We start from the raw sequence: 12,888 nt of genomic DNA on the forward strand, positions 1-12,888 counted from the left end.
GGGCAAAACACTTTTTTATTCAAGGGCAATAACTCAGCTGAAAATCATTCAAGCGAAAAACTTGTGTATTATGCACAAGTACTTGACCTACCAATCAATCCTGTAAAGTTTCATTGAAATTGCATTAATGGTATAAGAAAAGCAGTCCTGACAAACTTCAATAACACCCTTTTCATTCAAGGGTCATAACTAGGCCAAGGGGAAAACCCGTGTAATATGTGCAAGTACTTGACCTACCAATTAATTCTGTAAAATTTCACTGAAATTGCATTAGTAGTATAAAAGGAGTAAGTCGATCAGGACAAACTTTCAAAATAAACAATTAAAGGGCCATAACTCTGACAAAAATCATTGAACCGGAAAATACTGACGATATGCACAACTAGACTTGGTACTGACCATTCCTGTAAACTTTGGATGAAATTGCACCAGTCGTTTATGAGAAGAAGTCTGGACAAGTTTTGTGACAGACGGACAGACAGACGGACGTCCGACCGAATAGGGATAAAGGGCCATTTCTATTGTTATTTTCTTCTGTTTAATAGAGGGCCATGGTCTACGAAATGGATTATATTGTTCTCTTTTGTTCTGTTTACAGTTAGATGGCCCCTATCCCTATTCGATAGTGCAGACAGACAGGCTGACAGACGACGGAGAAGTGATCCTTATCTGTCGCCACTACTCAGTAGAGACGACACAAAAAATTATAAGAGCAAAAAAATTGAAGTTTTTAAAGTAAACTTATACCGTAAGTTCAAAGAAGAAATAACTCTTGAAAAAAGATGCTAGTTATGACCCTTGTCATGCATGATGTGAGTAATGACAATGAACAATTATTTATCTTAGGTCTAGAGTAGATACCATTTATATTAGCAAAGATAATACTAAAGAAAAATTTACCAATGAATTTTAAGTTAAAAAATTAAATGGAGATAATTCTGGGAATACAGGAGCCTGCGTTTTATAACTCTTATCCATATGACAAGAAGTTATAGTAAAAAAACCATTGTTAACATAACTTCCAAGTTCAAGGGGAAAATTCTGGAAATAATCAAGCTAGAGTTATGAACCTTGTCACACAACATGGGTGTAATGATAAGAAACATATATTTGAAATTTGAAGCAGAAACTTTAAAAAAGTAGAGAAGATATGATATTTCTTAAAGAAAATCCTACTTTCAAAGGGAGATAAATCTATTGCTTCAAGATTTATGAACCTTGTCACATAAGATGTGGTTGATGATAAGGAATATGGGATACGGACAAAAGCCCCCCCCCCCCCGGACGAAAGCCCCCCATCTAAAAATGACAAGGTGGACAAAAGCCCCCCATGAAATTTGCACGTAGGACAAAAGCCCCCATCAAAAAACCAGGTAGGACAAAAGCCACCCCCCACCCAGTCCATCGAGAATCTCGTCAGTTTAAATCCGGAACTTGCTGTATTGAGACAAGTCAAAATCGGTATGTTTAATTTAACAAATAAATGCAATTAAAAGATAATTTACATTAAGATTTAAATTTAAAGGTACAAAAGTTCTCATTTCATTTATTGTGTAATTTCTATATATAATTCATTGATGATATGAATGTTTTTATGTTTACCTTATTACATATTGTGCAGTACAAATGTAAATGAATATTTTCAGAGAATCGCTTATCAACGCTTATCAAAGGATTTTAGATTTATTTTTTGAAGTATAACCCAAGTCCCGAATACTGGGCATGTGAAAAAAGATAGTAATCAGCCTGGTCTATAAACCTTAGGGGAGCTTTTGTTTGATGGACTGGGGGGGGGGGGGGGGCTTTTGTCCTACCTGTATTTTGGTGGTGGGGGGGGGCTTTTGTCCTATTTGTAAATTTAATGGGAGGGCTTTTGTCCACATTGTCATTTTTAGATGTGGGGGGGGGGTTCGTCGTGGGGGGGGGCTTTTGTCCTTACACTCAAGGAATATATATTTGATACCTTAAAACTAAAGAAGTTATAGTAAAACATAACATTTTTCAAGTAAAAAAAGTTCATGTGGAGATAATTCTTGCAATATTGGTGCTAGAGTTATGAACCTTGTCACTTAAGATGTGGTTTATGATAAGGTACATATATTTGAAGTATGAAATTGATCCCTTAAGAAACAAAAAAGGAACAATAAAATTAATATTTCTAAAGAAAATTCTAGTTCAAGGGCAGATAAATCTGAACATATTGGTGCTAGAGTTATGAACCTTGTCACATAAGATGTGGTTGATAATAAGGATTATATATTTGAAATCCTTAACAAAAAAAGAAGTAACAGTAAAAATATTTTTTAAGGAAAATTCTAAGTTCAAGGGGAGATAAATCTGAACATATTGGTGCTAGAGTTATAAACCTTGTCACGTCAGATGTGGTTTATGATAAGTTACATATATTTGAAGTTTGAAGTTGATACCTTCAGAAATAAAAAAGTTATAGTGAAAAATATTTTACTGCACTAAAACTTTAATCTGAAATCTGTACGCGGAAGCCGATGCCGACGCCGGGACGAGTGGGACAGCTCTCCATATACTTTGTATAGTCGAGCTAAAAAGAACAACTGTTTATTCACGATAAATATTATTCAGTCACTGTAAATCAAACCAACACAAATTTAAATATCAATACATGTTTCGCTTTATTAGCTTCGTCAGCTGATACACGACCGCATGTATAAAACATATATATATATATACATGTTTATATCTTTAAAGATTTATTATTCACTGTGATTAGTAATTTAATGTTTACAAACTGAAAAATGTTTCTTTTAATGTAATCGTAAGTCACAATCCATTTTGTGTAGTAGAACTAATGGGTAGTTTACAGTAGATCTAATGTGTAGTTTACAGTTGATATAATGTGCAGTTTACAGTAGAGCTAATGTGTAGTTCACAGTATAGCTAATGTGTAGTTTACAGTAGAGCTAATGTGTAGTTTACAGTTGGTCTAATGTGTTGTTTAAAGTTGAACTAATGTGCAGTTTACAGTTGGTCTAATGTGTAGTTTACAGTAGTGTTGAGATGTAGTTTACAGTAAATCTAATGTGTAGCTTATTGTAGCTTATAGTACTGATGTGTAGTTTACAGTAGTGCTTATGTGTATTTACAGTTGGTCTAATGTGTAGTTTACAGTAGTGCTACTGTGCAGTTTACAGTAGTGCTAATTTGCAGTTTACAGTAGTGTTAATGTGTATTTTTACAGTAGTGCTAATGTGCATTTTACAGTAGAGCTGGTGTGTAGTTTACATTTCAGCTAATGTGTAGTTTAGGCAAATTAGACAACTCTCCAAACATTTGTCACTTATTAATTATGATATCACTCAGTAGTCTTCAACGTCAGAAGCCGGAATGATCTTGAAAAGTTTCACGCTGTTGGGATTCCCTTGTTCAGATAGGGCAAACTTTTCTCCATCTGCCGTAAAAGCTATACATAATGGTCTTGCTAATGTGTCCATTAGTATCTGACTGAACTGGCCATCGTCTTTTACTTTGTGGATGTCGTTGGACCAAAATCCACACACATGTAAATTGCCTCGAGAATCTACACTCACCCCTCGTGGTCCGGATACTTTGTAGACAAAGAGTGGTGTCTTGTTTACTTTGCCGTTTTCGTACTTTAGGGCAGTGACAGTATGGTTGTTATAGTCTGACACAAACAAATGACAACTGAACGGGTTGAAGGCTATAAACTCTGGGTTGCTGAATACACGTTTGCCAATGTAGTCCGTATCGACCATCATTTTGACAGCTCCGTCAAGGGCGATAATTCGAATGCAGCCGCTTGCAAACGTTACGGCCAAGTCGTCACCAGCCATACAGATACCGTTGCAGCCACGGGATGCAGAGACGTATCCAACCTCAGATATATGTTCGTTGACCTTGAAGATGCGTATCCTCCTTTCGTTTGGAAAGGTAACTGCACATTTTGCTTTGTCGATGAAGGTCAAATCCCATGGCGGTGTGCTACAGTTGAATGTCACCAAAAGGTCACCAAATTCTCCAAACATTTTAAGACGAACATTCGAATTATCCGCTAGTAGAACTTTTTTGTTGTTCCAGAGCTTAATGGCTGTAATTTTACATTCTCTCTTGTCACCTTTAACCTTAGCGTTAAATGTTTTTATTTTTCTTGTCGCCTTTTTTTCGTCATCTTCCTCAGCAACAGGTGTAGGTGGTGGTGGTGGTGTTAGCGGTTTCTTGTTTGGGTAACTATGTTTAATATCCAGTTTTCCGAGGATACCAAGGGCCCCGAGAGTTTCTGCTACTTGGCGGTCTTCCTCAAACAGATATTTAATTTTCGCGGAATTCTCGTGGATTTTCTTCAGACCGCCTGAGCATTCGTTGTATTTAACTTTCCCTTGATGTGATACGATGAATTCTTTTTTAATAAGTTTTTGCTCTCTTGCAGATTGAATAGCAGTTTTGGAATGATGCATCGCGCTCTGAACACTGTTGCAATAGTCAACCTGTTCCTGCATGATCGCAAAGTCTGTTTGCGTGATCGCCTCGAATTTGGCTGTAATTTGCGATTCTATCTTCTCAATGTGGTCGATCAACTTCTTTTTAGCGTCGCTTATGTCTTGTAGCATTTTCGTCTTTTGCATTAGGGTATTTCTCATTACCTCTTGCCTTTCACGTTTGATACTGTCAGCTTCGGTGATCAGGCTTTCCATGTCTTTGAAAAGTTTCGTGTTGTCAATAGGTTCCTCTTTCTGCACCACATCATTAATTTGTGCCACTTTTTGACATGTCCGGTGATTAGTAGCTATACACATTGGACAGCATGGTTGCTCGTGATCTTGACAATACATGTCCACTTCTTTCTTGTTATGTTCGTAGCAAATGACCTCTTCTTTCACTGCCGGTTTCGGATTACTTCGGACATTTTCTAACGGCGTGATCTCGTGATTTTTTGTTGCTTTCATAGACATATGACATTTTGCGCATTCTTCACACAATGCCTCTGAACACTGCTGACACCAGGACCTGGCTATTTTGGATTCCTTGTTGTCTTTACAGGGCTCACAAAACTCTAACCGTGAAGATACTGGTACAATATCTACCAGAGTCCCGACCAAATGATTCATCGGAAAATGCTCCGACCACTGTTCAACTGGTAACGCAGGTTTGGGCGAAAATGTTACCAGTTTACAAGTAGGACATGGTATACCCTCTTTGGTCGCGTTTTTCTTCTCTGGCGCGTTAACTAGGTAATTCTTTAGGCACGATTCACAGAACGTGTGGAAACATGGAAGCGAACGTGGTTTATTAAGCCTTTGAAGACATATTGAACAAATTAAAGACATCTTTAAAACCTTTTTATCGTCTGTTTCCGCCATAGTTATTTTTTGTTCTCTCTTCGTTTTAAAATATATTTTAAGTATAAGAAAAACGTTTAATAAGTAAACACTTATATCCTATGTAAGTCTTACGTACAGTAACACTGTCCACGTATGTAGAACATTCTTTTTAGTGCGGTTCGTATAATGATATACCGTTATATATATTTCGTAATATTCACTGTTTAGCTGAACAAAAGAAGTTAAAATCAGACTGAAATCGATAGTGTTTTGTTCACACTGAATGATTTTAAGACAACGCACTTCCATTCAATTATAAATGGTTTTGTTTTACTTACTTCGAACAAAACAATACATTTTAATCAATAAACTGAAAGTCATGAAAGAAAGCATGACATTGCCAAACTACTATTAAAAAGCGAGATAAAGAAGGTACATTTTTTACAGTATACATGTACATAACTACTTAACTATGAAGAAAATATTTTTCGAAAATATGTGTTCAATATTTTTGAGCTTTGTTGTTACTTGAGAATGTGGAAGTTTACATTTGTATTATCGCACCATTATAAATCTATGTCAAAACCGGGCGAGCCAAAACAAAAACACTGGAAATGCTTGTTCCGACAAGTCCCTTGAATTTTATTCATACATATGTATGCTTAGGGGGAAAATTCTTAATTTTCCCTTTATTGAATATAATAGTTATAGCGCTAGGCCGAAAGGAAATGAAAAATGAAAGTATGATTTTGTGAATCCTTATCAAGCAACCTCTGAAAGCAAAACTGTTCAAATCAGCATCAAACTACATATAAATCAGTTAAACAAAATCAAACCTTTAATTTTCACCGCAGAAAAGGTTTCGCAAGGAAACTGTCCAAACATGCAGATTTTTTTCTTAATTATAACTACATGTGACCTGTAAAATTTCATTGATAAATTAATATATTAGACATTATTGGCAAGTAAAGCAACTATCCGACACAGATGTCCGAAATCGGCGAAGCCTGCAGCAGTTACTTCCCTGATACACACGGTTTTCTTAATTTCTAATACATTCCATCTCATTAAATCGTAATGTACAAAGTAATAAACGTATCTCACTTTAACTATTAAAAACGAATCATTATCATAGGGAAGATACAGAACTGGGTTGTGTGTGTGTGTGTGGGGGGGGGGGGGGGGCGGCAGGGGGCGGGGTGCATGTGAGCGATAGATATTTTTATGGTGGCTGATTTGTGCCATTTGTGATTTCGCCCCGCGACCCCGCCAAGCGAAAAGTCGAGACTAAACAAGTTAAAAACACGCTAATTAGCGAGATCGCAGTTTAATAAATAAAACGTCGCCTCGCGAAATAAAACGGCGGGGCGCCGAGTAAAAACATGCATATAAGCGGGAGCGCGGGGCGAAGTTTAATAAATAAAATTTCACTCCGCACACCCGCTAATTAGTGTGTTTTCGCTTCGCGACCAAGCCAAGCGAAAAGTCAAGAATTGACATGTTAAAATAGCAGGTGCGCGGAGCGAAAATACGCTAATAAGCGAGGGACCTGGGCGAAATAAAACGACGGGGCACGGACCGAAAACACGCTAATAAGCGGGGGCGCGGGGCGAAATTAATAAATTGAACTTCGCCCTGCGCCTCGCTTATTTGTGTGTTTAATTTAACCTTCGCCCCGCTCCCCGCTATTTATTGTGTTTTCTGCCCGCGACTCCGCTAAGCGAAAAGTCGAGATTTAACAAGCGGGGAGTTAATAAGCGTGTTTTCGCTCCGCGTCCCCGCCGTTTTATTTCTTAAAGCTCGCCCCCCCCCCCCCGCGAGGCGAAGTTTTATTGATTAAACCCCGCTAATTAGCGTGTTTTCGCTCCGCAACCCGCCATAATATAAAATGATAAAATCTACATCAATCAAGTTTTACCTAACTTTTCACTTTTTGATAGGCATGATCGAGTGATATTTCAATGGAGCTGCTTATCTCTGTTATCTACATCTATGAAAATATTACAATTTATAAAATATTTAAGACATAGAGATACATGTATATCTCATAGAAGATAATTAAAACCAAGTGATCAATTATTTTTTCTTATAATCAATACATATCATTTTTTATTTAAACATCATTATTTAACAATCAAAGACTTAGAAATTACTTGAATTCTGTCATATTTACATTATAAAGATGCTTCCAAAATGAAAGAAACATCAAACGAGTTAGTTTTTAAAGCACAATATCCTCATCATCTTTATAAATTTGCCAATTTTGAATTTCTTTACTGTAATTGGAAAAAAAAATAAAGACAGTAAAATTTGTTGTAGACTTCTGCTTTAGGGCCTATATATATGCATAATTTCATTCTGAAGCGTTTGGAAAGTAAAAACCTAATGATGCAAACTGTGCATATCCATATCGGTACCCTCTTTGCGAAATCTGCTCAAACGGTACCCTCTCTGAACATGCACAGGTCATTCTCTGCTAAAAGCAAACCAGCGATGGATACCAATCCAGTAAAATTTTATTGTAATAAGGAAAGGAGGTATGTCACGTAGAAAAGATGTATACCACGGAACACTAGGATGTTTTATTTATGTGCTGATTTGTCATGTGCCCGATTTTCATGTACTGCAACTTCACAATAAGCTACAAAAATCGACGTGTCTTGCTTCGCCCATCACCTCGACATATTTTTAGGGCTGAAATGAACCTGTGGCTTGATTATATATGCATCATACATATTTAATATGTTCATATACATATCATCTTCGGACAAATGGCAGTATATTGTCAAGAATAAATGTAAAATTCATAAAAACACCCTACTTTCGGTTTTGCAGCGGCACGGGCTACCTCTCTTCATTTGAATTTTGATATCACAGGTACCCTCATATTATTGAACACATAGGTACCCTCAAAGCACGACATATGCTTTTATTTGCGTTAATTGTTAAGTATGTAATATTTACATAAAAGTAAAAAGTATTACATACACACTTAACGATTAATGCAAATAAAAGCATATGTCGTGCTTTGAGGGTACTAATGTGTTCAATAATGAGAGGGTACCTGTGATATCAAAATTCAAATGAAGAGAGGTAGCCCGTGCCGCTGCAAAACCGAAAGTAGGGTGTTTTTATGAATTTTACATTTATTTTTGACAATATACTGCCATTTGTCCGAAGATGATATGTATATGAACATATTAAATATGTATGATGCATATATAATCAAGCCAAAGGTTCATTTCAGCCTTAAAAATATGTCGAGGTGATGGGCTAAGCAAGACACGTCGATTTTTTGTAGCTTATTGTGAAGTTGCAGTACATGAAAATCGGGCATATGACAAATCAGCACATAAATAAATCATCCTAGTGTTCCGTGGTATACATCTTTTCTACGTGACATACCTCCTTTCCTTATTACAATAAAATTTTACTGGATTGGTATCCATCGCTGGTTTGTTTTTAGCAGAGAATGACCTGTGCATGTTCAGAGAGGGTACCGTTTGAGCAGATTTCGCAAAGAGGGTACCGATATGGATATGCACCGTGGATTATGTTAACAGATCTATACAAGCCTCAAGGTTTACACTTATTGTCTAATAAGTCTCGCGTGATGACAGCGATGAAAGCAGATATTCGGGATTGAAATTAAAAATGGCAGCCTCCATGAACAACAAACTTGCTTTATAAATTTTACGATTTAACTACTTGAATATACCTGTTACACTATGAACACCATTTTATCATGTCCTCTAGCAAGGCTTCTCCAAAACAGGCATATCGCAAATAGGTGAATATATCAATTGTTAAAAAAATTTAAAGTCCTGTATGGGCCGTTCTGTATAATTCACTTTTTCAGACTGTTCGAAATTCGAAGCATTACCTGGGCAGTTTATTTGCCTTATTCGCAATCCAAAATGAAACCTAAGCAATGAAAATTCAAATCTTAAAGAGAAAAAATTGTTATTTTTTACTTGTTTACTTCGTTTTCAGAGTCGTATGGTACTTAATTTGGCACATATACCAGGGCTGCAGATAACATGAGTATTTGCGTTATTACCCAATTAAAATGTCTAAAAACCCAATAGAAATAATAACTAAGGGTAAGAAAAAGTAAATGAATTCTTATTTATGCAAACTACATTTGAACTTGTGCGTAATGACGTAAATTATTACTTAACGCGTACATCAGGCAGATCATACTGTTTCAGACTATATCAGGCAGCTTGGAAATCTCCTAGGCCAATAAACCATAAAGCAAAGTAGTAAGTAGCTTTTTTATAACCATACAAAACCTACAACAGTCTACAATGAAGGTCAGAAATTCTGGGTAAAATACATGAACTCGTGCTTTACAACCCAAATTGGTTAGAGGGGGTAGGGTAAAAAATACAGAAAGAACTCAAAGAAAATAGAAAAAACCCAATAGATCACAAAACAAGGGGTAATTACCCAATATACACAAAATATTATCTGTAGCCCTGATATACTGACATAACGTGAACGCTGAAGACAGACCCGTAGGGAAAGTCCACCAATAATCGTGTTAGGAATCTGACATGCTCCTATTCATTCATCGAATATGTAATATGAAATTAGGCAACACCTATAAACGGGAAAGTCGTTAAAAAAATCCTTTAATTCTTTCCATTTTAAAGGTGTCATTCGGTATTACATGCACCGCTTCCGTTTTCACTCGGAACACTCGACAATTGTTATTGATCCGAAAAGTTGAGATTTGTTCCGTTATCGGAATACCCCCCCTATTATCATTGAGTTCCATTGTAAATGGCAGCGCCCGACTAGAACTGACACTGAAAATTTCATTGATAGGTATAGAATTCTATATATATTTTTTAATCAGTTTTTATTTGATTTTCTTTTAAATATACATGTGTAGTCTATAGTTGGGCAAACCAAAGCCCGGACCCGCTTTGCGGGCCCGGTCTTTGACTTCCCCGTATAATCTGTCCATAAGCCAAGGATGGACACATAAAAATCTTATTAGGAAATAGTTTCCGACAGGTAAAAAATTCAGCACTTGGCCGCCATATTGCCAAAATGTTTGACCACGTGACAACGAGATTGACCTCTAATTGTTAATTTGTGCGGACGGTAAAGACAACAGAACCCATGTACTACCAACTTACCGGTATTTATAAATTACTTTTTAAAAGATATTAAAAAAAGTTGACTTTCTGACTTTTATATTCAATGTAATCATATTTAAGTACTAAAAAATTAAAGGAAATAATTAAAAACATTATTTTGAATTACGAATATTGAAATCTTTTCAACAAAGATGTTCTAATTATAGTACACGACTCTTCTCTAATCGGTTTGGGCAAATGACGTCATACGTAGCTCCTAATTGTTATGGCTGACTGTACTCAGCATAATTGATGTTTTACAGTTAAATAGGCAAATTAAATGACAGTGTTAATATTTTGATACTTTAAATGGTATAGAACAATATTAAATAATTGTTTTATCGCAAATTGCACAAGAATTGATTGGGACAAAGGTATTTGTAAATGAAAAATCAGGTTAAATCAACTTATTCTGATAAGGTTTTGTAACAGATCTAATCCAAAACTTTAATGCTGCATCAGATGAAAAACAAAAATGTTAAAAAGTGGCTTATAAAGTCTTGGAAGCCAGAACTAGGTTATGTGAGTGACTCTAGCATAATTCAAATAAAGTGCATATTTGAACACTTATTGTAAAATTATTCTCGCTAACAGAGCGATTTTATTTTATTTCAATTGCATGGAATCCGCTCGCAAAAATATAGTGCATGGACACGTTTGAGAGATAGTGATACCGTATGTTTTCAATCAATACCGTTTAACAAAGATTTACGTTTTCCTCTGAGTCAACAAATTTGTCATGATTTCGTAAACAAACATGTGACACAGTGTGGTAAATGTAATTTAATGTGCAGAGTATGGGAGAAAGGTATGATTGGATAGTAACTTATATTCATTTATTACTGGACTGATGGACACCAGAATGAAATGGCATGCAATAACAGAAATACTTTGGTTTTCCATATATGCATATAGTAAAAACTTAAAAAATCTTCTTTTAAAGAACCCAAAGAGCTAGAGCTAAGATAATTAGCATGAAACATCTTCTAATGAGTGTCTACCAAGTTTGTTCAAATAAAAGCCCTGGGGTCAAAATTGGCCCCGCCCCAGGGGGTCATTGATTTTCCCTATATGCATAAAGTAAAAACTTAAAAATCTTCTTTTAAAGAACTCAAAGAGCTAGAGCTCAGATATTTAGCATGAAACATCTTCTAATGGGTGTCTACCAAGTTTGTTCAAATAAAAGCCCTGGGGTCAAAATTGGCCCCGCCCTAGGGTCATTGATTTTACTTATATGTGTACAGCAAAAACTTAAAAATCTTCTTTGAAAAAAACCAAATAGCTAGAGTTTAGATATTTAGCATGAAACATGTTCTAATGGGTGTCTACCAAGTTTGTTCAAATAAAAGCCCTGGGGTCAAAATTGGCCCTACCCCGGGGGTCATTGATTTTCTTGATATGTGTATAGTAAAAACTTAAAAATCTTTAAAAAACCTAAATAGCTAGAGTTTAGATATTAAGCATGAAACATCTTCTAGTAAGTGTCTACAAAGTTTGTTCAAATAAAAGCCCTGGGGTCAAAACTGGCCCCGCCCCAGGGGTGTCATTGTTTTTAACTATATGTGTATAGTAAAAACTTAAAAAATTCTCTTTTAAAAAACCCAATGAGCTAGAGCTTAGATGTTTAGATGTTTAAAATGAAATATCTGCTTATGGGTGTCTACGAAGTTTGTTCAAATAAAAGCCCTTGGGTTAAATTTGGCCCTGCCGGGGGGGAGGCAAGAAAGATCATTGTTTTTCATTATATGTGTGTAGTAAAAACTTAACATCATGAAACATCTTCTAATTGCAATTTGGTGTCTATCAAGTTTGTTCAAAATAAAAAGCCCTGGGGGTTTAAACTGGCCCTGCTCTGGGGGGGGGCTATATACAGGTGAGCGACCTCAGGGCCATCATGGCCCTCTTGTTTTTTACAATGTCAAACTGTTACGCTTAATAACTGTCAATTTCGTGAACAGAAAATCTACTTGCAACACAACCAATCGTTTAATCAAACCAAGTCTGCAATTCTCTTGTAATTTTGTTGTGATTAATGCTTCCGAGGGATCACTTTGTTTCCAGATTTTTTTTTTCAACTGATTTTTACTTTGAAAAACTGAAATTATCTACAAGGTCTTCTGAAAATCGATAAAGTATACATTTAAATATTTACTGCACTTAAAACAAATATCAAATGGTACCTGTTTTAACGCACACCAGTGATTTATTTCAGATTTGTACTGCTAACTATTTCTGTGCACGGAGATGTTACAACATCATTGTAAAATGATCATATCCATGGCTGAGTGGTTAAGGTCGTTGACTTCAAATCACTTGCCCCTCACCGCTGTGGTTTGAATCCCGACAGGGACTTTGGATTCTTTCATGTGAGGAAGCTATCCAGCTAGCTTACGTTCTACTCAGGTGCCCATTCGTGCCTGAAATAT

At 36.0% G+C, this 12,888-nt stretch overlaps 1 protein-coding gene across 1 annotated transcript; it reads right to left on the minus strand.

Moving 5' to 3' along the window:
* Positions 1–2,630: 2,630 nt before the first annotated feature.
* On the minus strand, positions 2,631–5,497 carry LOC132715726 (tripartite motif-containing protein 2-like). Its single transcript, XM_060698789.1, has one exon. The coding sequence runs from the start codon at positions 5,349–5,351 to the stop codon at positions 3,333–3,335; it is 2,019 nt and encodes a 672-aa protein (XP_060554772.1). The 5' UTR covers positions 5,352–5,497; the 3' UTR covers positions 2,631–3,332.
* Between the last annotated feature and the right edge of the window lie 7,391 nt (positions 5,498–12,888).

The sequence above is a fragment of the Ruditapes philippinarum genome, unplaced genomic scaffold (assembly GCF_026571515.1).
Source record: "Ruditapes philippinarum isolate M1 unplaced genomic scaffold, ASM2657151v2 ctg2472_1_1_1_1, whole genome shotgun sequence".
NCBI classification, from domain to species: domain Eukaryota; kingdom Metazoa; phylum Mollusca; class Bivalvia; order Venerida; family Veneridae; genus Ruditapes; species Ruditapes philippinarum.

Bases quoted from the DNA above. Each gene is read 5' to 3' on its own strand.
- LOC132715726 (XM_060698789.1), bottom strand. From the start codon at position 5,351: ATGGCGGAAACAGACGATAAAAAGGTTTTAAAGATGTCTTTAATTTGT.